Raw genomic sequence first — 23,999 nt, 5'->3', positions numbered from 1 at the left:
ACTTACAATCCCAGTTATCAACACAAAATAAATTACTCCTATACAAAGCGGTGTTGAAGCCAATTTGAACAGCCGCAAATTCTAATATTGAAATAATACAAAGGTTCCAATCCAAAATACTAAGGATGATTTTAAATATACCTTGGTACATCACCAACAACGCCGTACATCGAGATGCAGAGGTAACTTATGTAAAGGAAGAAATTACATATCGAATAAAAAAATACAAGGACCGATTGCGGGAACACCCAAACCACCTAGCAAGGAACTTGATGCAGATGTGTGCAGTGCGCAGGTTAAAACGTAAAGTGACCAGTGATTTAGTGTGAGCTAAAAAAAAGTGTAGTACTTATTTATGTTTTCCCCAGAACCAATAATAGTTTAGTAGACTAACATTAAGAGCGGCATATTAATGGGTATGTTCGCCACATGTCAATAGTTTAGCCGACATAAATATTATTTAATGCTTATTACTTTGTAAAAAACGGCAGATTGTAATAAATTGGGATGTCTATAAAAAAAAAGAACAAAACAGAATACCACAAGAATGGAGATCAAGCATCCTAATACCTCTCTATTAAAATTAACAACAAAAGTGATAACAAATTGTTTGTTTTAACAGACCAATAATGACATACGCGGCAGAAACACGACCCGACACAGAGAGGACAAAAAGATTGCTCGAAACAGCGGAGATGAAAACCCTTCTAAAAATCGATGGTAAGATTCTATGGGACAGAGCTAGAAGTACAGATATACGACGGAGATGCAAGGTGGATAACATTAATAATTGGGTAAGAAACAGAAGAATAGAATGGAATGACCACATAAGCCGAATGACAACAAATAGGGTAGTCAGGACAGCGAGAGACGGCTCCCCAATAGGAAGACGATCAGTGGGAAGACCACGAAAAAGATGGAACGACAACTTACTAGAGGCACATTGAAAAAACAGACAGAGTCACGTCTATACAAAAAGAAGAAGAAGAAGAAGAAATAAAAAAAAGTCTCTAGCTCAAAAATTAAGTTATTATGAAAACAATGTCAGTCCTTATTTTTTTAGCGAAAAAGTGATCGGAAATTTCCCCCTGCTTACCACAATAATTAAAATTAGTCATTGACCTTATTTGGTCTTCTTTATTTATGTATTATTAATAGGTTCTAGAGGTTTGAGCAGCTTAGAATGATTAGTTTAAAAAAAAAATGGAGTTAAAAGCGAATAATGAATTTTTGTAGTTTGGTAAAAATGCCCTTCTCTTCAGGGCCTGGATTCCGTGCACTGTAGATATCTACATGTCGCTTTCTATCGATGTCAATTTTCGTAAAAATATTTGAATTTTTAGCTTTAATTGAATTATTTTCTAGTTTTGCTAGGTTATACTCTAATTTATGCTGAAGTGGCACTTAGTAAAACAAGAAAATATTTGAATTAAAACTAAAAATTCAAATATATTGACATTGATAGAAAGCGATCGGCGCGATGACAATATATTTTAATTTTTAGTTTTAATTCAAATATTTTCTTGTTTTACTAAGTGTCACTTCAGCATCAATTAGAGCATAACCTAGCAAAACTAGAAAATAATTAAATTAAAGCTAAAAATTCAAATATTTTTACGAAAATTGACATCGATAAAAAGCGACATGTAGATATCTACAGTGCACGGAATACAGGCCCAGATTAGAAAGATTAGCATCAGAGATACGAAAAAATATGTAAATCAAAAATTATAGCTTATTTAATTCCCAAGAACGGGGTTAGCAAAAATTTTTTTTTGGCAAAAACTGAGTGAGCTATTGACAATTAAAACTTGTAGTAACATGCAAAAGCCACCTTTGCCAACCCTTTTACAGCCACCTCTTTTTGCGACTTAGGATTTTAAAAGGATTTAATATTAATAGCCTTGTAGATCTTGTAGAGACCTACAAAATTCTTTTTTACCAAACTTTCTAGGATAAAAAATAAAAAAATTTCAGTTAAAAAGTCAATATATTTTTTTGAAAAAAAAAAAGGAGAAATCCAATTGGAAACTTAATAATATAAGTTAGCGGTGCTTTTAGTCATTGGTCTTATTCATACTTCTTTATTTATGTATTAGTAATAGATTCCAGAAGTTTGACTGGCTTAGAATGATGAGTTTTAAAATAACTGGAGTTAAAAACGAATAACGAACTTTTGTAGTTGGGTAAAAAATGCCATTTTCTTCAGAATAGAAAGATTGGCATCAGAGATACGAAAAAATGTTTAAATATGAAATTGTAGGTTATTTAAATCCCAAGAACTTAGTTTGAAAAAAATTTTTCTACAGCAAAAATTGAGTGAATCATAAATGAGTATAATATCAAAAAACATTGATTTTTTCAATATAAAACCAGAGAACAATAACCACAGAGAAATGACACGACCGTACTCAAAACGTGTACCGTTATTGAAGACGCATGCGCGAACCTGGTTGCTTTAAGTGTTCCCAACACATTCTAATTCCAGCTAATTCTGCCACTCTGGTTGTTTTACGATAGTCCGTAGGCGTGTATGGTAAATATTTGACTTAACAAGTTTGAGCATTTATATAATAATTATAATAGTTAAAATGTCTGGTTACTCGTGTGTGGTTCACGGATGTTCCTCTGCGACAGGAAGAGAAATAAGTTTATTTAGATTTCCTAAGAATAATAATAGGTAATTGTTATTGCTTTGTAATTTTTACATATTAGTTATTAGGTATCTAATAGTCTTAATTTGACTTGATTAAATATTATTGATAATAAATCATGAAGAAAGTGATTCATTTCCTTGTATACATTACCCCTACGTAATGCATAAAAAAACTAAACTTCGCTCTGCCAACCAAAGGATACCTATTTCAAAATAAAAATAATAAATTTGGTGTCAGTGCATGTATTTTTCATAACAGACGCAAGTCTCCGAAGGGCCAACCAGGTCAAAACAGATGTTGTCCGGGTGTCATCGCATTCCAAGATATCCTATTTTTACGAAATAAAAATATATAAAGAGTTCTATACACGACAATTTCTGATTTACACGACGCAAACAAAATCAAAATACTATTCAAACTAAAAATTGTTGGAGACATAATTGGGGCGATAATTGGGAAAATCTTGCCAATGATTCTTAAAACCTCGATCAATATAAAATATTTACTACGATCAAATGCCTTTTAGAAGTCAATAAAAATAAAAAAAACAGTAGAGGGGGGATAACAGTATGCCAACGAAAATATGTAATCCACTATTCTGTTGGCAGCTATTTTGGATTTTCTATAATGAACTCTTTTCTACTAATCAAGCCCCTTCATTTGATATCCATATTGAGGTAGTTGTGAAATTAAATATCTAACCCACCATTTTTTGGCGGCCATTTTGGATTTTCTATAATGAACTCTTTATTAGTAGTCAAGCCCTTTCATTTGATACCCATATTGAAGTAGTTGTGAAATTAAATAATATGTAACCCACCATTTTTTGGCGGCCATTTTGGATTTTCTATAATGAACTCTTTATTAATAGTCAAACCCTTTCATTTGATACCCATGTTGAAGTAGTTGTGAAAAAATATGTAATCCGCCATTTTATACCGGTGGACATCCTGGATTTACAATGATACTGAATGTATAGTGTATGTAATGTTACAAATCGGTGTAATTGTAACGATTCATATAATACTTTTTTGATTATTTTTTAGATTGTTACATATTTATATTTATAGAAATATACTCTTACAGTACTTCTTGGGTATTTATTCGTTTGCTCCGATATTCGACTTTAAAGGAAAACTCTACTTTTGATAGGTTTCCAAGACAAGAACAATATTGACATTCGATTTCAACATAAAGTTTCTTGTTATCGATAACGAACATTTGTCACCCAAAGAGAATTGGAACTTTCAGAGTTTGTGACATTTCTGTAGCCGTTACAATGGCTGTGTTATCTTTCGATAACCTATATTAAAAAATATAATTTATTAGGAAATACCTCGACGAACAAATTATATCTTGTATCAGCCCAAGCCAAAAACAATCAGTGAAAGCCACACCTACCGTAATAAATAGGTATATTTTATTATTGGTCTTTCAATGCCAAAATCAGGATAAACAAAAAGGTATTTTTATTTATGGTTCCAATCAATATGATTTTCATCATTACTTTGCATTGTGCGATATATTTGCAACCTTTTTTAAATCAAAAATAATTCCATTATTATAAAGAATGCCAACAAAAGCCGGCCCTGTACGCAACTTTTTTCTCGGTGCAATATTCTATATTAATTTATTGAAAGTCAACATAAGTGCTTAATTTTATTTACGAATTTATATTGTGTGATATGCCCACTGACTATTACTTCGATGGTCGGTCTGGTTGCTTTAAGTGTCGTTGGCGGCTTAGCCACCAAAGATCAAAGGCGTGTCGTTTCTCTGTGGTTATTGTTCTCTGATAAAACTAACACTTTCGATAGCGAATAAATAGAAAAATATTAATTTTATCAAAAAAATGTATAGAATATTTTTTACTTAAAATGAATGTTTTTATCAACTTTTGCGGTCAAAATATAATAAAAAATTTCCACCCCCAAGGTGGGGTGGCAACCACCCCCATGGTAAAAGCGCCTTTCGGCATCATATAGATTTTGATCCTTGGACTATCCACTACTTATTCTCAAATTTTCAAGCAAATTTATCCATTCTGTAAAACTTGCGAGCTGAAAAGCTTCGGTTCTTGGACTATAAGCAGAATTGCTATTTTATTTTTTAATCAAAAGTTATTCGCGTTCAAAAATGTCAATTTTTCGATTTTTTGAAAGTTCAACCTTGTTTATTTCGAAAACTATGCATCCTATGAAAAAACTTGTGAGAACATTTTTTGCTTAGAATGATCCAAAAAATACAAAAAAAATGTTTTGATTTGCGAAAAATGGCTGTTATGTAAGTCCTCAAGTTCTTTGTTTATAACAATCTAATCTACATCCAGAGAAACTGTTACCCAAAAAATTTGTGTTCTACAGGTCAAAATACATAAAAAAAACTTGGGTAAGTCCATCTGAATAAAGGAGGCCGTTGTACCCCCCTGGCGACAGGACTATTACACCACAGAACTATTACACATTTACAGCAATGATGCCAATTATAACGGTGTCCCATCTCTAGTCGTGCGAGTAGGATGTGTTTGTATATGGTTCCGTAGTATTACCCAATTGGTGGGCTATTACGAACAATTTAAAAATTTGTGAGTAAGCAAAGTGTATAGTATAATAGTAAGAATCTAAAGTGTGGATAAATGCCGTGTTAGTACGATCTGTAAGTACGCATTTAAACTTATACACTCTATAAGACTTGTTTACACGGGTAGAGTAATGATGCAAGTACTTGATAGAGTAGAGTAACTCTACCCGTAAAAACAGTAAGACTTGTTTACACGGGTAGAGTTTTGAGGAGAGCAGAGTAACGAGGAGAGTAGACTCTACTCTCTACTCTACCAGAAATGGCTTGATACCATTCACACGAGGAGAGTACAAGTATAGTACTGATGCTAGTATAGTGAACCCGATTTTTTTTATTTTTGTATTTTTAAACACTCTTGATTATAAGTACACCTTAAATTCTTTATTTTTTTCTTGAGCTAGTTTACTCCAAAGACCCCCCTTTGCCATTCTTTCGACGATTTCATCCTCTGCAGCTTGCCTCATACTTTTATTTCTGTAGTGTACACTACCTAAATTCCATAAACACTGTATTCGCCATACAGATCTACAAGTTTTAAAGTTTCATCACAAAACACTTCCAGGTGTCAGTTTGAAGCCAAGATGAACCATAATAACTCACACCGAAAGGTAGACGAGTTCTGGATTAAGTTAAGTAAGTATGCAATTATTATACAGGGTGTTTCATTGGGAAACGGAAATACTTTAATGGTGAATAGAGGTCACTGATTTTGCTCATTTCTTTCCAAAGCCATAACTTTAGAACCACCGTGTATATTTTTTTAATATTTGGTACACATGTCTCATTCAAAACCCAAAGGACGGACATACTAATCATAAGAAAAATCCAGGTCCGGATTAACAAAAAATTATAAAGTAATTGTGACCTTAAAACAACACCTTGTATATTGAAATTTTGAAAATCTGTTCGCATATTTGAAAAGAGCACAAAAAACTAAGTCTAATGGTTCTAATGGAAAAATCTAAAGTAAGACAAAAAATTAGCAGAATCCCATTAATCTGTTTATTAAAAAAAAATTAACTATGAAAATGGGGAGTTCGAGTTTGGCAAGCGAGGCGAGAGGTCGTGTGGCAGGTGTATTGGCGATAAGGTAATTTCGAATTCGAAACACATTGGCTATCACAATAAAAACACCGGTTTTTTAAAAGACCTATCGTTATCGATAATCGTTAAACTTAAAAAGCGTTCTTGTGCGAAATAAAAATAAACTTCTAAGTGTATAATAATAATATTTATATTAGTGCTGAGGTTAACATTTAATTTAAAATGGCCAGTGGCGGAACAGGAACAATCCGAAAGGAAACCTATAGAAAGAATGAAGAACTATCTGATAGTGGCGACGAAGAATCTAAGAAGAAAAAATATAAAGAAGATAAATTATATTTTGAAAAGAGTAACCTGACGAGACGAACACCGAATAAAAGCAACGACACAAATGAAGAGATGATAAAAATGATGCGGGAAGTTATGTGGAAAAATGATGAAATGATGGCAGAAATAAGAACCATACGGAAAGACCAAAAAGAAACGATGGAATATATTAAGGAGCTGAAAGAAAAAAACGAAAAATTGGAAGAAGGTTTAAAAATGGCAAACAATAGAATAGAACAATTGGAAAAAGATAGACGGAGAAATAATATAGTATTAAAAGGCCTAACACTAGATGCTACCGACGGAAAGCCTGTAAAGGAGTCAGTAGAACACTTCATAGGAAGAAATCTGAAATTAGAGGTCAGACTGAGAGGAGCGGTGAAGATCGGCGACCAAATCTTTGTAGCAGAAATGGAAAACCTAACGGATAAGATGAGTGTACTAAAAAACAAAGGAAAACTGAAAAATCTACAGGGACAAAAGGTGTATATAGAATCAGATTTAACAAGAAAGGAAAGGGAAATACAAGCAAAAATTAGGAAAATGGCAAAAGAAGAAAAAGACAAAGGTAATACTACGAAGATAGGATATATGAAACTGGAGATTAACGGAAAGGAGTGGAAATGGGACCATAATAAAGAGAAACTTATACTAACTCACAGAAATATCGGGGAAGGGACTTCAAAAAACTAAAAGAAAATAATGAGACCGGACCCACAACAATGACAACCAAGGCAATGAATGGGAAAAGCGATAGGGAAAAAGATGATGCAAAGGTAAACAAGGATGAAAATAGGAAAAAGGGGAAAGCTAGATTGCAGAAAAAAGGAGAGATAAAAATGGGAACATGGAATGTGAGAAGCATCAATGGAAAAGAGGAAGAACTGGTAGAAGATATGATAAGACAAAAAATAGAAATACTAGGAATAACAGAAACGAAGATGAAAGGAAAAGGTCTTAAGAAAATACACAAAGGATATTGGTTACTTTGGGTAGGAGCGGATACAAAAGAGAGAGCAAAAGAAGGAGTCGGGATAATAATTGCACCGAATAGACTACAACACGTTATAGAAGAAACATCTGTTAACCAGAGAATATTATCGGTGAAAATTAAACTGATGGACGAAGAAATATGGACAATAATAACAGCCTACGGAGTAAATGAAGATGCAAGAAAGGAAGAGAAAGATAAATTTTTCGAGGAGCTCCAAATGCAAATTGATAATGGGGAAGAAAACATAATTGTAATGGGAGATCTAAACGGTAGAGTCGGAAACAACAACAGCGGAATAGAGGAGTGCATGGGAAAAGAAGGAGAAGAAATGCTAAACAGAAATGGTGAAAGAATAATAGAAATATGTATGGAGAATAAACTAGTTATAACAAATACAAAATTTAAACATAAAGAAGTACACAAATACACGAGAGTACAAGACAGCAGAAACGAAAAATCAATCATAGATTACTTTTTGGTAAGCAGCAACAAATGGAAAAGAGTACAGGATACGAAAGTGAAAAGAGGCTCGGAGATTGGCAGTGACCACCATCTAGTAATAATGAGAATGAGAACAACAGAGGAAAAAGAAGAAAAGAGAAGAAAGGTAGTAAATGAAAAAATAAAAAGTTACAAATTAAAAGAGGAAATATATAAGAAGAAATTCCAAGAAAACTTAGATAATACTTTGAAAGGTAGGGCAAAAAATACAAATATAGAAAAAAAATGGGAATATCTAAAAACCAGCATAATCAAAGCAGCTGAGGAAACTTGCGGGAAAGCAAAAATAGCAAACACTAACATGAGGAGAACAGAATGGTGGACGGAAGAAATACGAGAGAAAATAAAGAACAAAAAAGACAAATGGAAAAGATACCTAAGCACAAAACACCCGGAAGATTACGAAGCATATAAAGAAAAAAGGAAAGAGGTTAAAATAGCGGTGAAAGCAGGAAAGGAAAGGTCATGGGAGATATTTGGACAAAAAATGACAAAAAATTATAGGGAAAACCAAAAACTCTTCTACGGCGCATTAAAACAACTCAGACAAAAGAAAGAGCACACGATGCCGAATATAAAAGACAAGAATGGAAACGTACTAACAGAAGAAAAACAAATAATGGAAAGATGGAGAGAACATTTCAAAGAGCTAACTCATGTAGACAAGGACAACATAGGGGAGATACAAGAAAGGAATGAAGAACAACAAGTGGAATCCATAACAAGAGAGGAATTAGAGAAAGCAATAGAAAGAGTAAAACTGGGCAAAGCACCAGGCAAGGATCATATCACCCCGGAAATGATAAAATTCATGGGGACAGAGGGAATGGATAGCATGAAAGAACTAATGAATGATATCATAAATAGAGCAGAATTACCAAAGGACTGGAAGAAAGACATTATATTACCAATACACAAAAAGGGAGACAAGAGAAACTGTAATAATTACCGAGGTATCACCATATCAAGTATCCCTGGGAAGGTATTAGCAAGAATACTAGAGACAAGAATAAAAACACAAATAGAAACAACTATGGAAGACACACAGTGTGGATTCAGGAAGGACAGAAGCACGCAAGACCTAATATTCACATTAAGACAAGTAAGTGAGAAGGTAATCAAGAAAAATAGAGAGATACATATGTGCTTCATTGACCTGGAAAATGCGTTTGACAGAATCCGAAGAAAGGACGTTTGGAAGACACTAACAGAAAGGGGAGTCGACAGACACATAATAGAAGTAATAAAGGATATGTACAAAAATAATACAAATACAGTAAGAACCAATAACGAGGAATCCAGAGAATTTTCTACAAGTCAAGGCGTCAAACAGGGATGCGTGCTGAGTCCACTGCTATTCTCAGTGGTACTGGATGAAGCGATAAAGAAAGCCAAGAGAAGAATGAGAAAACTAACATTAGGATACTGGCAAATGAAACAGACTCAACTATCGGAGCTACTATTTGCAGACGACATGGTATTGATAGCAGAAAACAGAGAAGACTTACAGAACAATCTTGAAATCCTAGAAGAAGAACTATCAAACATAAATATGAAAATTAATACAGAGAAAACAAAAACAATGATAATTTCAAATACGAGGAAGACACACGCAATAGAATTAGACGGGAAACAACTAGAGCAAGTGGAATATTTTAAATACCTAGGAGTAATAATCGAATCAAATGGTAAACAAGACATGGAAATAAACGAGAGAATGGGACGAACAGGAAGCTTATTTAACACTATGAAAACAACATTTTTTGGGAAAAAAGGGATACCGGAAAAAGTAAAAACGGCAGTCGTTAAATCAGTAGTTAGACCAACAATCATGTATAGCAGCGAGACATGGACATTGACGGGGAGACAAAAATCCAGAGTCAATGCTATGGAAATGAGGTTCCTGAGGAAAATAGCAAACAGAAAAAGGACAGACAAAATACGAAACGAAACAATTAGACAAAACCTAAAACTAGAACCAATCAATGAAAAAATAGTAGAAGGACAACTTAGATGGTTCGGGCACGTGTGTAGAATGTCGAACGAGAGGCTAACAAAACGAGTGTTCGAAACGAGAGTGCAGGGGAAAAACAAAAGAGGGAGACCAAGAGTTATGTGGGTAGATGAAATCAGGAAAGAAGTCGAGAAGAAGGGATTGACATTGGAAAGTGCAAGAAACCTAGCGCAAGATCGGAAAGCATGGAGACTACAATGCCAAACTCAACTCCACCAGCCTTACACCTAAAGGTAGAAAGGCTTAGGACTAAGTAAGTAAGTAACTATGAAAATGAGAATAATATAATTTTAGATGATGAACAACTTTTGAATTTATTTGTACTTCTACTAAATAATATTTTGTTACTAACCTTTTTCAGTTTTTTGGTTTTCTTCAAATGTTTTTGTTTCAATGTAGTTTTCTTCAAATTGTAAAGAATCATATGTGCCATAAGTACTTTCCCTATTGGATCCTTCCTGAATTTCACTTTTAAATTCATCCAAAACAGCATCATCCAAGTGCTTATACTCTATTTCTATTTTACACGTTTCCTCGCTAATTTCTTCTTTGACCTCCATTTGATTTGTTATTCCAATAATAATTTTACCCCAAAAAGTGAAGTCACTATAGAGATTCTATCAGAGAAACAGGAAATACCCTCACCAGTTCTACTTTCCAATACAATACACCAAATCTTTTATTTTTCCATCCAGGATCATTTATTTTTCCATTTATGTACGGCGAACGGCGCAATCAAAATTTATGTACGCGCAGGGCGCAGGCGCAGACGATAGATGAATGACAGATGACGTTGACAGCAGATGTTATCCTGCTCAACATTATTTTTGATCTTTTTTTGATACACTGCTCCACAAATTCGAAATAAGGAATACTTTTCTAAAATCTGCATTTACGAAGTTCTTGACAAGGTATCGACAGTTTCTTAAATAATTACTGCTGTTATTCTGATGACCAAATTATACTAATAAAATAACACCTACCTATTTTCAAATAAATTAATTCTATGCTATGCTCCATGTTAAGACCCGTTTGCCTAATTTCAGTTTCAGTACTAACAAGCTGAAAATGCGAGCATTGTCATAACGAAAACTTTATATTTTTACGTATTTTAATTCATAATATGGAAAATTTCTATTATGAAAAGTAGTTTAGAATTAATAATTATGTTTTAATGTACAATTATATCATTCTAATTTAAATGTTATGAACTATATTTACTCTTGATATCGAAATTCATATTTTTTATATACCTCGTATAAAATTAATAAAATTTTATACAAGGTGTCCAAAAAATAGTGGAATGGTCGAATATTTCGCGAACTGAACATCGGATCGAAAAACTGAAAAATACGTTTTCAATCATTTTCAAAAATCTATCCAATGACACCAAACACCAACCTCCACTACACCCCCTGGAGGTGGGGGGTAACTTTAAAATCTCAAATGGAAACCCCTAGATTTTCTTGCAGATTTGCGTAGTACAAGCATAGCATGTACCTTAAAAAACATTCTAAATTTCATGTTCTTTGCATATACTTTAAAGTATATTCTCGTACCGAATATACTGAGTACATTCATGTACGTAGTAACTCGGAATATTCGTAGTTTATTCTTAGAATATACCTTTATCGAATATTCTTAGCACATACTTATAAGTACATTCTTAACACATACTTATAAGTAGATACTTTTAAAATATCTTAAAAATAATATGTATGTATAGTATAGGAAGTTTATCAACTTCGTTATATTTTAGAATAATTAATAAAATTTATGTATGTAGGTAGTATTGGACGAATTTCATTTCAAAATTGTTGTATGGTAAAAAAGTTTAAACATTAATTGTATTAACGTTTACATAGATAGGTACTATTAAAAATTCGTTTTCATAATTGAAATGACTTTACCATTTCGAGTTTATCATGAATCATGAGTATTTTTATATCCTTGGAATTTGAATTTAGGTACATTTCGCAGAACCAAAACGTGCCAAACTGCACAACCAAAGGCTTTGGCGTTGCCAATCGTCGAGTAAGCTTTTTCCGTCAACTTACCTTAAAAATTCCCACTTTTATAAAAAAAACTTCCCTCCTGTTTACAAAATCTGAGAAGATATGTTTAATTATTTTCAAATATTTTGATTTTTTCTTAATATTTTACAATTTGGAATGGATAAGTTACCTTTTGAGTTAACTTTTTCCTTTTATCACCTTTTATGTTGAAAATTCCAGCAAAAAGGGAAATTTCTCTCCGTTTGGCAACACTGACCACCGATGTTATTCCACAATATATACATTCATATCCCCCATCTGACCATTTCTTACCTGAATGGATCAGGGATAGGAAAAAACCGTAAAATATGAAAAAGAAAACAGGCATTATTTCATTATTTGTATCATCTATGGATCTATGCAGTGTTGAGGATGAAGACGAATGATGTAGTACTAGGACTAAAGAACATACATACAATATCTTTATTGTAATATCTTTATTTTGTTTGCGGTGCTTCAAAATACATAAAATATAATCTATTTTGGTAACTCATTAAATAGGTAAGTACATATAAGTATTATATAAATTTTAGTTACTTATGCATAGTTTAGTTTAGCTAAATATATAATGATTTATATAAATGACTAAAATTTATAAATATGTACTTACTTTTTAAGTAATATTGTTGTACGTTATTAGCAGGTATTGAACGAAAACAATTTAATAAAATCAACACAAGCAATAAACAATACAAATTACCTGCCAATTACTATTTTTCTTCGATAGCTACTATTGGTAGAGATTAAATGGAAATTCTCATAGGTGCCATACACTTTTAATACTCACATTTAAATCAATTGTTGGTGGTCAAATAGCTCAAAAAACGATAACAAAGGAACAATGGATATATGGTAAAAATACTAGGTTACTTACGATTGTTAATCAGGACACGTCGACCAAGTCACTATTTTTTGCGTGTTGACATTTCAGCCGGCTAAATACATCTCGTCTCTTCGGGGTAAGAATTCTTTGGACCTCAAGTCCCTTTCTTCGTCACAAGTGGATTCCGAAAAATATGCGAGCGAGGAACCACGGACGTCGAGAAGGGTAAAAAAAGGGACATGATTTTGAACTATTTACACAACAAACCAATTGTATGGAATTTCCAACATTCTCCCCCCTTTAAAGGCCATAAGGCATTTAACAATAACTAATACTATATATCACTACTTGGGCAACAAGCAATGACAAAAAACAAATCCAATAAACAAAAAAAATACTAAAACACTTAAACAAAAGATATTAAAAACTTAAGCTCAAATCAAAACTAAAATTAAAATGGTGGTTTTGTCGCAGTCGTACTAACAAATCCGAACAAAAAAACTAAATCTAAAGTAACGAAACGTAAATCTAAAGTAAATCTAAAGTAACGAAAAGTTGACATCTAGTCCTCTATCGGCAAGGGACAGAGTCGGACAAGAGGCCGTTTCAAAGTTCCGTTAGTCGTACGCACGGTGGCTACCCGAGCTACCCCGTCTTTGCCCGCATGCAATTCAACAAGACGCGCGAGAGGCCATTTACACGGAGCCAAATTATCCTCCTTCAAAACAACTAAACTACCGATTTTAGGTACAAAGCCAGAATCTAACCATTTGGACCTTTGTTGTAAGGTATGTAAATACTCCTTACGCCATCGAGCCCAAAAATCCCTATGGATGCGTTGTAACAACTGCCATCGGGACAAACGATTGAGGGATACCTCCGAAAAATCAGGCACAGGCAATGATGTTAAAGGTTCGAGAGTCAGGAAATGCCCTGGGGTCAAAGCGTTGAGATCTTCAACATCATTGGTCAATGGGGTGAGAGGACGCGAATTCAAAACGGACTCAATCAACGTCAAAACAGTGTAAAACTCTTCATATGTCAAAATTTGAGCCCCGACTATCCGAGCAATGTGTTCTTTTACAGAACGAATGCCGCGCTCATAAATACCACCAAAATGCGGAGCCGCAGGAGGAGCAAAAGAAAATTTAATATTTTCTTTATCAAGAGCACCCTCCATAAAGCTACGCAACTGTCGATACGCGCCATGAAAGTTGGTACCGTTATCACAAAATACTTGCGATACTCGACCTCTCCGAGCAATAAAACGCTGTAAAGCGGCTAAAAAGGCTTCTGCGGACAAATCACTAGCCAATTCAAGATGTAAAGCCTTTGTGGCACAACAAACAAAGAGGCACAAATATGCTTTTTGACTTCTAACTCCTCGATAACGAGACATAGTTATCGAAAAGGGTCCACCATAATCTACCCCACAAATCGAAAAGGGTTTAATGGCTCCGAGACGAAATTTAGGCAAATCACCCATAGGGGGCTGTAAGGCCCTAGGAGATTGCTTCCAACATCTAATACACTTAGACAAAACTGAATTAACGGACTGCTTAGAAGACAATATCCAAAACCTTTGACTCACCAAAAATTGAGTACTCTTAAATCCAGCATGTAAGTACTTTTCATGATAATGACGAACTAGGAGAGTCGTAAGACGAGATTTCTTTGGTAACAAAAAGGGGTGTTTTGCCTCATACGACAAGGAAGACTGCGATAGACGACCACCTACTCTTAAGCACTGAGTATTATCATTATCATCTAAAAATACCCCTAATTTGCGAAATGGTTTTGGAAACGAGTTCGACTGAAGCTGGTCTTCAAAATACTGTTCCTGTGTGAACCTAACAAGAATAACTAACGAGCTTTCCAATTCTACTGAACTCAAGGGTCCTACACGTCTTGACCTTTTCAAACGAGAGTTGTGCGCGAATCGCAACATAAAGGCCAAAATTCTTTGGATAGAGGTAAAAGACGATTGGTTTTCTAACAAACAAGACAAAAAATGTTCCTCACGAGTGGAAACAAACACTAAACTTTTCTTTACCTCTTCCGAAGGGGATTTTTCCCGCAATTATGAAGGAACCACTGGAAAGATTAATGGAACATTATATAAAAACGAAGGACCTGTCAACCAGTCTAGTTTCGATACAAAGCGGCCGGTAACATGCCTCGCGAAGGCGCATCGGCTGCATTACTTTGAGATTCAATGTAATGCCAAGAATAAGTTTGACTATGGGCCTGGATATACGAAATGCGATTTGCGACGAAAGTTTTAAACCTAGAAGGTGAACTTTTAATCCAGTGCAATACTATTTGCGAGTCTATCCAAGCATACACCTTTTGAAAGATTATATTCTTCCACGACTGTGACACAAACGACATAAGTTTGACCAAATGAACAGCAGCTAACAATTCTAATCGAGGGATCGTAATCTGTTTCATAGGAGCTACTTTCGATTTGGCACAAAGTAAATTAACTTGAACCATGTTCTGACTATCAATACTACGAATGTAAACGACACAAGCGTATCCCTTTTCACTGGCATCAGCAAATCCATGAAATTCTAAGATGGGACAATAATAAGTGGGAGCAATTTATATTGCTCCCACACGAATAATTTCTGAGGGAGGACGATCATCCCATTCAAGACCAGTTGCCCAAAGTCGTTGGATTAAATGCTTGATGAAAAAGGTAATAGGTGTTAGATAACCACACGGGTCATAAATTCGAGCTAATTCGGACAAAAACGATCTTTTAGTACAAGGGACATCCTGCAATTTTACGGAAAATTGAAAGACATCTGACTGTGCAATCCACTTCAAACCAAGGATTTTTAAAGAAGGACCATTTGATTCTGGATCAAAATTAATAGAATGAGGATTAATATGCGATTCAGGAAATTGCGACAACAATTTATGTTCGTTCGAACACCATTTCCGTAACTCAAAGCCTCCTAACTTCAACAAAGCGACTAACTCTTCAACTAAACTTTGTGCTTGTTCGAGCGTCGAAGCACCGAAAACAAAATCATCAATATACGAAACATTACAAACGAGCGAGGCGGCTTTAGGAAAACGAGAGCCTTCGTCCAACACTAGTTGTTGAAGGGTTCTTAGAGCGAGATACGGCGAGGATACAACTCCAAAAGTGACAGTTAACAAACGATATTCCTGAATCTCCTCAAAGCTAGAAAATCTCCATAACACACGTTGATAATCCGTATGCTCAGGAACTACTAAAATATTACGATACATCTGACGAATATCTGCACACAACGCAAAACGATTAAGTCTAAAATTTAACAAAAGTGAGACGATGTCCTGTTGTAGCTTAGGACCGACTAATAAATAATCATTCAACGATTTACCAAGCCTGGGACTTTTCTGAGACGCATTATATACCACTCGAATTTTAGTAGAGACACTTTCTGACTTAACAACGCAATGATGTGGGATATAATACTTTCCCTTTGTCTTTTCGCCCTAAGGAACCAATTGCATATGACCTAAATCAATATACTCCTGCATATGGGACGAATATTCCTTTTGCAAACCCGGCTGACGAAACAAGCGACGTTCCAACGAAATAAATCTGTTCAAAGCAACATCATAGCTATCTTTTAAACAAGGCGGCGATTCACGAAAAGGCAAAGACACAACATATTTCCCCGAGACGTCCCGACTATGTGTCTCCCGATAAATGGTTTCGCACAGAACGTCTTCCGGTTCTGAAACTGGCTCTTCCGGTATGTTCTCCAGTTCCCAAAATTTCCTTAACGAAGAATCTAACGAGTCTTCCACATTTGAAAGACAAACAAGCGACGAAGAAGAAGAACAAAAGGTTAGGTGTGCTAGTTGGGCCCAACAAAATATATCCAAAAACGGTATTTAGGGCATCAGGTTGTCCCGGTTTACCTTCAATTTTACCCTCTAACACCTTCGAAAATATACTACAACCAATTAACAAATCGACCGATTGACTACAATTAAATTTGGGATCAGCTAACTTCAAATTTTTAATATAATTCCAAGCAGAAATATCTATTTGGGTGCTGGGCAAATCCGAGCAAACCCGATCTGTAATAATAGCCTCCAAATGAAACACCGGTGACTCCTGGTGACGAGGTTGGATAGAGAAACTTATTTGCCCCTGATTCAGTTTCGTTTCCATCGAATTGAGTCCGTTAACTTCGAACGAGCAAGGAGTTTTAGGCCATCCCAATCGATTGGCAGCCTTTCGACTAATGAACGAACTCATCGAACCCGAATCAATAAGACATCTCAAGGGTTGTTTACACCCTTTACTGTCAATCGCATGAACCAAAACAGTACCGAGCAAGATTTCCTTTTTGGTTTCATTTTTCTTTCCTACAAAACTAGCGGCACAATGGGATACTTCAGTAGACGATTCGATTCCCGATGACCCTGGACTATTATTTTCTGAGGACGACTGACTATTGGAACGGTTTCTATCGAAGTGTAACAAACTATTATGGAGATGACTACTACATTTACTACATTTGAAGGTATTAGGACCCGACTTGACTGAATGGTTAGCCTGATTAAGACACTTAAAACAGGAAGAAGACTCTTTACAAAACTGGTATCTCTCTTTTGGCGATTTTTTCAAGAACAAAGAACACTGGTTGAGATAATGGCTTTGTTTGCACAAAGCGCAACATACTGAAGACGAATTTGTTACGAACGACGAGCTACTACGATTGTGCCTTGAATCACCAGCCCTGGTGCTTGGAGTTGGCCTTTGGCTCCGTGTTATTTGGGGCCCGCGACGACTTCTTTCCCTCACCTATACTACTGTCTAAATTATCATACGCGATGTATTGTGTTTCGATGAACGCTACTAATTTTTTAAATGAAGGAATTTCATTAGACTTATTTTCCAACTCGAATAACTTAATGGAGTCAACATCTAATTTCGACAAAAGCAAATTGAACATAATGAAATCCCAATGCTCAGTGGGAAGGCCTAAAGTTTTCAATGCGGCTAAATTTTCTAAAAAGGTGTCTACTAATTTAGCTAGATTTTTCGAGTTAACCGCAGAGATTTTTTGAACGCCCATTATTGCATCCCAATGGGCGGTCGCACAACGACTAACATTTGTGTACCGTTTAACAATTAAATCGTAAGCCACTTGGTAATTATCGTTAGTTATGAGCAAATTGCGAATTAAGCTAAGCGGAGTCCCGTCTAAACAACCTTTCAAATATTTAAATTTTTCTACGTTTCCTAGGGCTGCATTGTTATGCACTATCGAATTATAAAGGTCTATAAAGGATGCAAAATTAATAAAATTTCCTTGAAAATGCGGAATATCAATACGAGGTAAGCGAATGTGGGATTGATGAGCTTCACCGGAAGCACAAGACGCTGGACCTGGACTATCAGATGGTGACCCAAAGAATTCCGCGTCAAGAACTTTGATTTTGTAGAATAAGTCCAAGAATAATTCTCGAACTTTTTCTTCGTCCCCCGTATCTGAATCCGGTACCGACAAAACATTATTAATAATGCTTGTATGCTGCTTTAAAAATTCGTCCTTGATCAAATCTATTTCACTAACTCTAATTTTAAACAACGATCTTAAACTCAAGTCCGACCCTGCTCTATTACCCAAATCAAAAATGGACTGAATGTCATTGAGCGCTGTATGCCGCTGGTATTTCAATTTTCTCAATTTATCCATTCTAATCTTTTATATAAAAAAATTTCAAACAGAAATGAAATGATCAAAATAAAATATTATTAACTGTACTATAAGTGCGACGATAAAAAAAATGCAATAATAAAGTAATAATAAAATACTAACACGAAACGCGATTATAGTAAACTGCCTAAAATCAAAAAATTAAAAGTATAACACATAAAAATATTTCTCTACGCCCATGGGGCGACACTCGGAAAAATACAAAATAATATTTTGTTTCTTAAAAACGGAGAAACGATAATTAAATCTTTAGACCCATTCACGGAACCGAAACTCAAAACTATTTAGTACCTACTTTGGATAATAAATCACCCGGCGGCGAGAACCCTTAAATTCGTCACGGTAAACAGATAAGCCTCGCTTCGAAACAACGCAAAATCAAACGATAAAATTTTCCTAATAGTTACATATCCCGATATCAAACAAACAAGTATAATTAGTAATTAATATATCAATTCTATATTACAAACCTATTGTAATATATAATAATAAACGAATATATGTATTATAATTGCGACGAATCAATCAAACCACCATTTCAAATTTTAAACAGTGTATCAAATAATATTAAAAAATAATTCATATCCGGTAGAAGGATCAAAAATGTAGGTTATTAGCAGGTATTGAACGAAAACAATTTAATAAAATCAACACAAGCAATAAACAATACAAATTACCTGCCAATTACTATTTTTCTTCGATAGCTACTATTGGTAGAGATTAAATGGAAATTCTCATAGGTGCCATACACTTTTAATACACACATTTAAATCAATTGTTGGTGGTCAAATAGCTCAAAAAACGATAACAAAGGAACAATGGATATATGGTAAAAATACTAGGTTACTTACAATTGTTAATCAGGACACGTCGACCAAGTCACTATTTTTTGCGTGTTGACATTTCAGCCGGCTAAATGCATCTCGTCTCTTCGGGGTAAGAATTCTTTGGACCTCAAGTCCCTTTCTTCGTCACAAGTGGATTCCGAAAAATATGCGAGCGAGGAACCACGGACGTCGAGAAGGGTAAAAAAAGGGACATGATTTTGAACTATTTACACAACAAACCAATTGTATGGAATTTCCAACAATTGTAGAATGCAGGTACTAACTACATTCTCATTTGCAATTAAAATATGTAAATATAATAAGTATTTGGTAGAACCAGTAGAACCTAAGATGAGATTAGGTGATGCTGAAAACATACTTCTAAGCAATATAGCACTTGATAGCACTTTCTTAGAATATTCTTAAAAATATATATTCTTCCCATACAAAGATGTGCGGTAGTAGGTACGTTCTAAGTATATAAATAGAAGGTTTATAGCACTTCCTTGGAATATTCTAAAAAGTACCTTCTTGGTATAAACTAAAAAGATGTGCGGTAGTATGTTCTAAGTATACACATAGAAGGTTTATAGCACGTCCTTGGAATGTTCTAAAAAGAACATTCTTGGTATATACTGAAAAGAAGTGCGGTAGTACATTCTAAGTATATACATAGAACGTTTAAGTACTGCAATGTAGTATATACTCAGTATGTGCTCTGCACATTCGCAATGGTAATTACGCATATTCTCAGTATATACTTTTTCTGAAAAGTATGTTCTATGAATCTACTAAGAACATGAAATTGCTATGTGGGTTATAACATATCCACAGGGTGCCGGGCGGTGACGTGGTCGAAAAATTGTTTAAACAATTTTTTTAAACAAATTCACAAAAATAATTTTTTCACTTCGAACAAATTTTTTTTTAGATAATTTGGGACATTCTGAGCAAAAAATGTCTTGTGATTTTTTTCTAAAATTGATTGTTGTCGAATTATACTCGATTTATAATTTAAAAAAAGCGAAAATGGCCATATAACTCGACAACAATGAATTTTAGAGAAAAATCACACGAGACCTTTTGAGCTCAGATAACCCAAATTATCTAAAAAAAAAATCGTTCGCAATAAAAAAAATATTTTTGTGAATTTGTTTAAAAAAAGGGTTAAAAACAATTTTTCGACCACGGCACCGCCCGGCACCCTGTGGATATGCTATAAGGACCTCGTTTTGAGTAAGTTTCTTCAAAAAAATGGAATCGGAATAATTTCACTAACGGGGGCGACGGATACATCCTGGACTATAGCGCTAATTGTTAATAATTAAAAATAACAGCTTTGTAATAAAATAATGACAAAGATCTCTTCAGGACCTTGAAGAAGGGGTTTGAAATTTGATTTGGACACTTTTTGAATTTCATAATAATAATGTTTAATCGAGTTATTAAGCCTTGAAAATGGCAATTTTCGCATTTTTCAAATTTTTAATCGCATATAACTCGACAACAATCAATTTTAGAAAAAAATGACAAGAGACTTTTTTTACTAAAAATAAGCCAATTTATCTAAAAAAATTTTGTTCGAAATGAAAAAATTATTTTTGTGAATTTGTTTAAAAAAAATTGTTTAAACAATTTTTCGACCACGGCACCCTATGGATATGTTATAAGGACCTCTTTTTGAGTAAGTTTGTGCAAAAAAAATCGAATTGGAATAATTTCGCTAGCGGGGGCGACGATACTGCCCGGTCTACTAGATTATTGTTACGATTTCGAACTCAGTGCAATAAAATACGCTACAAAATCAAGCAGGTTTTGAAACTTGAATTTTATTTCGTTTTATGAGGTTTTAGAATAATGACATTTTTAGCTAAAATTGAAAATAAAAAAGTTTTTCCTCTTGGGGACCCCATCCGTGGACACACTGTATATAATATACAGGGTGATTGATTAGTGGGGTAAAGCTCAATAGATCCGCTATAGTAATATATGTTAATAAAAGTCAAAAACAAAAATTGTAGCCAACTTTGAGGTTCACATTACAAAATTAGTTAGAATGTTATAGGGTGTTCGATAACACAGTGGCAGACCAAACTTATGTTTTTTTAACGGAACACCCTATATTTTATTTTATATTCGAAATCCTGTTAACTTCTCCATCATAAAAATATAATGGTTTGTTATGTTATACAGGGTATCTACAAAGTTATAATCAATTTTATATGAAAATCGTAACAAGTTCAACTCCCTGTATAAATAAAAATAAGCACAACAGCAATGGTTTATTAATGCCATATTTATTCTCAAAATTTTCAAACATTGATATTGCTAATTTTCTTTATATCAAATACACTGTGAGTCAAAACGCAAGTATGTACATTATTTTCTCAGTAATTTTAAATGGAACACCCTGTATTTTATATCACTATTGAAAAGTACCATTACCGTACTTTAATTTTTATATAACATTCTCTATGTCAAAATTTATCAGTTTTCGAGATATTTTCATTTTTCAATGAACCAGTAGCGTGGCTACCCAGATCACCAGAATTTGATAAATTGGACTGATTTTTTTGGGTCACGTTAATAATGAAGTTTTTAAAATACCTCTTCCTCTAACAAGGAATGAGATGAAAAATAGAATACAAAGTGTATTTCGATGTGTTAATTTACAAATGCTTCGTAGTGTAAGTAGCTCATTCAATGATCGTTTTTAGGCGTGCATAAATGTGTTAGGAGGTAATTTTGAACACATTATGTAATTAAATATTAAAAATATTTTATTAAAAGTAGCTTTTAATTTTTTCAAACATGTTTTTTTTGCAAAATGTATTACTGATAAATTATTTTTCGTTCTTTATTTGTTACATTGTTACATTTACATACAAAAGTAGTGTTTAGTTGTCTTCACAAAATGTTGCATTTTGTGTTTGTGGGTTTTTGTTACATTTACATACAAAAGTAGTTTTTAATTGTTTCAAAAATGTTTCATGTTGTGGTTGTGTTTTTTTTTTGTAAAATGTATTACTAATAAATTATTTTTCTTTCTTTATTTGCTACATTGTTACATTTATTACCGGATTGATAATCAGTAATCGTCAATTGTCAATTCAGTCATGGCTTACTTAAAATTTGGAAAAATTTAGACACCTAAAATAATTTCCTCTGAAAAATGAAAATATCTCGAAAACTAATAAATTTGGACATAGGGAATGTTATATAAAAATTAAAGTACGGTAATGGCACTTTTCAATAGTGATATAAAATACAGGGTGTTCCATTTAAAATTACTGAGAAAATAATGTCCTTGCGTTTTGACTCACTCTGTATTTGATATAAAGAAAATTAGCAATGTCAATAATTTTTGAAAATTTTGACAATAAATAAAAAAATATGGCATTAATAAACCTTTGTTGTTGTGCTTATTTTTATTTATACAGGGAGTTGAACTTGTCCTCCTCCCTGTCTTAGCCCATCTTTTGTTATAAAATTTTCTGACTTGAGGTTTCTAGTTATAACACAATTCGTCGCATTTTTATATAGATATTCAATATTCTTCCTTAGTTTGGTTGTTATTCCTCTTTGTTCCAGGAGCAACCATACTTTTTGCCGAGGAACAAGATCAAACGCTTTTTGTAAGTCGATAAACGCAAAATATGCTTTTGGCTATATATGATACCAGTGACGTCACCCATCTGGGCGTAATGACGTCATCGATGATTTTTTTAAATGAGAATACGGGTCGTGTTGTAGCTTATTTTAAAGGTAATTCAATTCTCTATTCAGTAATATAAACAATAACATCATTATTTATAATATAAACATAAACATAATTATTAATACAATTTATTGACATAAAAAGAAGAATGTGTGTAATTTATTTACATCAAAATACATTTTACTGCTATCAGAAAACAGGAAAACATGTTTATTTGACAAACAAATATTGTTTTTTGCTTAAATTCAATATTAAAGCAGTCACCCACCTGCCTCTTGACTAGCGTTACAAGGTGTCCCGATTTTCAGGGGTCTACGGACACTAAATGTCCCGATTTTCACAAACGAAAACCAATTTCAGAATGAAATATAACTATGTTATAAAAACAAGGCAAAATCGAATGAAAATATAATTTTAATAAAAAATAAATAATTTACTTAATCTACGATTTTTGTTTGTAATTTCGTCTGATTATTATTATTATGTAGGATTAAATACAGATTATAGAAACACCTTCTAGTCCAGTAAATGAACGGAAAATACGGCGATACCGTTTAATTTTCAGGATCAACTCCGAATTGCATGAAAATTTAGACGGGTTGTGCCGTTGGTTGCTTTTACTTGGGGGGTGACAGTCACCCCTAGCTGGGGGTGAAAAACCGCGCGTTTAAAATAAGTCTGGAGATGGATAAATTTATTAATTCTAAGCAATTTTAGTTCTATAG

At 33.8% G+C, this 23,999-nt stretch overlaps 2 protein-coding genes across 4 annotated transcripts in view; both read right to left on the bottom strand.

Annotated features, from left to right (window-relative positions):
- LOC126884935 (zinc finger protein 239-like) overlaps window positions 1–10,868 on the bottom strand; it is a 37,732-nt gene extending 26,864 nt beyond the window's left edge. The window contains exon 1 of one of the 3 annotated variants that reach the window (XR_007698198.1): window positions 10,470–10,608. Coding sequence is in view for 2 of the 3 variants with exons in the window: in XM_050651290.1 (XP_050507247.1) it covers window positions 10,470–10,677 (208 nt within the window). In the remaining variant the exon portion in view is untranslated. Of the gene's footprint in view, window positions 1–10,469 lie in introns of all 3 variants that reach the window. The other 2 variants (XM_050651290.1, XM_050651289.1) reach the window with 2 other exon arrangements.
- The window catches only part of LOC126884936 (zinc finger protein 239-like), a 68,914-nt gene that overhangs the window by 41,221 nt on the left and 3,694 nt on the right, over window positions 1–23,999 (bottom strand). The gene's annotated exons all lie outside the window — the stretch shown is intronic.

The sequence above is a fragment of the Diabrotica virgifera genome, chromosome 5 (genome assembly GCF_917563875.1).
Source record: "Diabrotica virgifera virgifera chromosome 5, PGI_DIABVI_V3a".
NCBI classification, from domain to species: domain Eukaryota; kingdom Metazoa; phylum Arthropoda; class Insecta; order Coleoptera; family Chrysomelidae; genus Diabrotica; species Diabrotica virgifera.
The sequence above is the reverse complement of the archived record's forward strand: the minus strand, read 5'-3'. Positions and strand labels throughout refer to the sequence as shown.